The sequence below is a fragment of the Perognathus longimembris genome, chromosome 1, assembly GCF_023159225.1.
Source record: "Perognathus longimembris pacificus isolate PPM17 chromosome 1, ASM2315922v1, whole genome shotgun sequence".
NCBI classification, from domain to species: domain Eukaryota; kingdom Metazoa; phylum Chordata; class Mammalia; order Rodentia; family Heteromyidae; genus Perognathus; species Perognathus longimembris.
In genome coordinates, this window is record NC_063161.1 from 1,152,532 (window position 1) to 1,155,575 (window position 3,044).

Below are 3,044 nucleotides of genomic sequence, written 5' to 3' on the forward strand. Positions count from 1 at the left end.
TGAGCTGTTTTCTATTTTCTTTATGTCTTATGGGTTCTTTTGCGGTGCATTTAACTTCCGAGTGATTTTCCTACATATCTTTATTTAGCTTATTGGTCCCTAGGTATATTCTCCCGGGGCAGAAGGCACTGGCATGACCCGGCTGTCTGGAAAGCGTGCAGGCTTTGTGCGCAGAGTGACGTTCAGTAAGAATTCCTTTTGCCTTTGCGGAGGGGGCCCCCGTTCTGTGATGCGCGGCCCACCAGCCTCGTCACTGTTCCGGGGTTCGAGGGAGGGGAGTCCCCGTCCCTCCAAGAGTCCACCACTCAGGGACAGTCTCGGGCAAAAGATGGGTTTATTGGGGAAGCAAAAAGCGAACTGACCGGCCAGGGACACAGGGCAGACTCGGGCGCTGCCACCGTGACCCCGCGCAGCCCTCAAATTGGGGTTTATAGAGGTGAACGCGCAGCACGGCTTTAGGGGGTTGGCGCAGGGGGCAGAGCAAGCAACAAACCAGAAGCGGAATTTGGGGGTCAGGATGACCTCATCTCCTCCCCCAACATCTCCTCCCGCGTTTCCCTCGTCAAGGTGGCGTCAGCCGTGCTCCCTCCCGCAGTGCTCGCGTGCTGGTGGGGGGCACGGGGGCCGCCCCGCCTCGGGGTCCGGCGGACGGCAGCCGCCCCGCGGAGACGCGGTGTCCATCGCGCAGCCTGCGGGCCCGGGGCGTCCCCTCGCGGTGCCCCCCTCGCCCCGCGCCTCGGCGCTCGCGTCAGGGAAGGTCGCTGCGGCCGCCGTCGCGTCCACGCTCCCTCCGGGCTCCGGCCGGGCCGCGGGGGGGGGGGTTCCCCGGGACGCCGTGCACACACCGGCTCTCGCCCGGCCCTTCGGCTCCGCCACCGTGCGCGTCGCGGCTCCGGCTTGCGATGTCGTGGGCCGGGCCGCGCCCACACGCCCTCAGCTCCCGCCTCCGCCCTTCTGCCGTGAAACAATTCCTGGAACTTCCCCGGCGAGCCCGGGGGGGGGGGGCAAGGGGGGGCTGAGCTGGACCCCCACCCGCCCCAGGGGCCCGAGCTGGAACCCCACCTTCCCCAGGGGCCCGAGCTGGACCCCCACCCGCCCCAGGGGCCCGAGCTGGACCCCCACCCGCCCCAGGGGCCCGAGCTGGACCCCCACCCGCCCCAGGGGCCCGAGCTGGACCCCCACCCGCCCCAGGGGCCCGAGCTGGACCCCCACCCGCCCCAGGGGCCCGAGCTGGACCCCCACCCGCCCCAGGGGCCCGAGCTGTCTGATGGTGGAGGCAGTGGGATGAAGGGCTTGGCACCGCTGGGTTCACACCGTGCCCATCCCCCGGCGGCCAAGGCGGCGCCGGACGCCACTCGGCTCTGCCTGAGGACCTGCCTGCCGGTCACTCGTTCTGACCCGGGGCTCGCGTGGCTGCCGCCCCTGTGAGTCCCCCCCTGCCCCGTGCTTTCCTGGCGGCTCTGCCTCAGTGGTCCCTCGGCGACGTCCCAGGCCCACACCACGCCCTGAGGCCGGGCGTCTGTGGCATGGCAGCTTCCCCAGCGGAAGGGCTGGCAGGCCCGGGCGGCACGAAGACCTGCCACACGCAGTTCCCGAGTTGCCTTCCCATCGGCCACCAAGCGCACGGCCAAGAGACACGCCCGCGAGAAGGAGAAACTGCCGTGACCACAAACAGCTGCCCCCCCCCCCGGAAGCCCCCAGCACCTGCTGCCCCCGTGCAGGAAGCAGCTCCCTCACCACCCAGACCCTCACGCAGAGCCGCTCCCTTCTGCTCACGAGGGGAGGAGCCGGGCCCCGCGGAGGAGCCGAGCCCCGTGGAGGAGCCGAGCCCCGTGGAGGAGCCGAGTCCCGCGGAGGAGCTGGGCCCCGCGGAGGAGCTGAGCCCCGCGGAGGAGCTGAGCCCCGCGGAGGAGCTGGGCCCCCGCGGAGGAGCCGAGCTCCGCGGAGGAGCCGAGCCCCGTGGAGGAGCCGAGTCCCGCGGAGGAGCCGGGCCCCGCGGAGGAGCTGAGCCCCGCGGAGGAGCTGAGCCCCGCGGAGGAGCTGGGCCCCGCGGAGGAGCCGGGCTCCGCGGAGGAGCTGAGCCCCGCGGAGGAGCTGGGCCCCGCGGAGGAGCCGAGCTCCACGGAGGAGCCGAGCCCCGCGGAGGAGCCGAGCCCCGCGGAGGAGCTGAGCCCCGCGGAGGAGCTGGGCCCCGCGGAGGAGCTGGGCCCCGCGGAGGAGCTGAGCCTCACGGTCTCCCCCTGCTCCCTGTGGAGGAGCTGAGCCCCGTGGAGGAGCTGAGTCCCGTGGAGGAGCTGAGTCCCGTGGAGGAGCTGAGCCGCACCGTCTCCCTCTGCTCCCTGTGGAGGAGCCGAGCCCCCGGCCTGGTCCAGCGGCCTGCTCTCCCGGGGGAGGGGGGAGGGCCTCCCCGCCGTCATCCTCTCCCTCCCCACCCCCTGTCCCTCTGATGCGAGGGGGTGGGGGGCCCTGAGCCCCGTCCCCCGCCCCCTAGGAGATGGCGCCCTCGCTGAGACCCACAGTCAGAGTCGCGGGGCCCGGGGGCTGCGGACGGGGCCGTCGCGGGGGGGGGCCTGGCGGTGCCTCCCGTGGCTGGGGGGGGCGGCGTGGCGGCGTCACTCCCCGTGGGAGCCCCGCCCCGGGGGTGAGGACCACCCCGCGCTCCCGTCCGCCTCTGACCTTGACTGGAAACGCGAAGCTTCCCCTCCCCGCGTCCGCCTTCGGGCCGGTGGCGTCGGTGGCGTCGCGTTTGATCCGAGAAAGACGGGAGGATGGCGCCCGGTGAGGCGGGCTCCGCCGCGGCCGGGGGTCAAGCGCGTTCTCTGAACCTTCGCCTCTTCGTGAACGGCGCGGCGAGGCTCTAATGAGTGTCCACGGACGCCGCCGTTTCCCCAACCGTCAATCGCCCCTGGCCGCGGCGGTGGACACCCGACGACCTCCACGAGGCCCGCTTGACCTTGGCCTTCCCCGGGGTGACCCCCGTCTGGAGGACCTCGCTGCCCGCCTGACGGCAGAGGTCAAACCCCTCAACTCAACGACCTCCACGA

General features: G+C 72.2%; 1 protein-coding gene across 1 annotated transcript; it reads left to right on the forward strand.

The window, feature by feature from the left end:
• The first annotated feature begins 517 nt into the window (after nucleotides 1–517).
• On the forward strand, nucleotides 518–2,262 carry LOC125356696 (skin secretory protein xP2-like). Its single transcript, XM_048353359.1, has 3 exons — nucleotides 518–985; nucleotides 1,072–1,424; nucleotides 1,914–2,262. The coding sequence occupies exons 1-3, from the start codon at nucleotides 518–520 to the stop codon at nucleotides 2,260–2,262; spliced, it is 1,170 nt and encodes a 389-aa protein (XP_048209316.1).
• The last annotated feature ends 782 nt before the right edge of the window (nucleotides 2,263–3,044 follow it).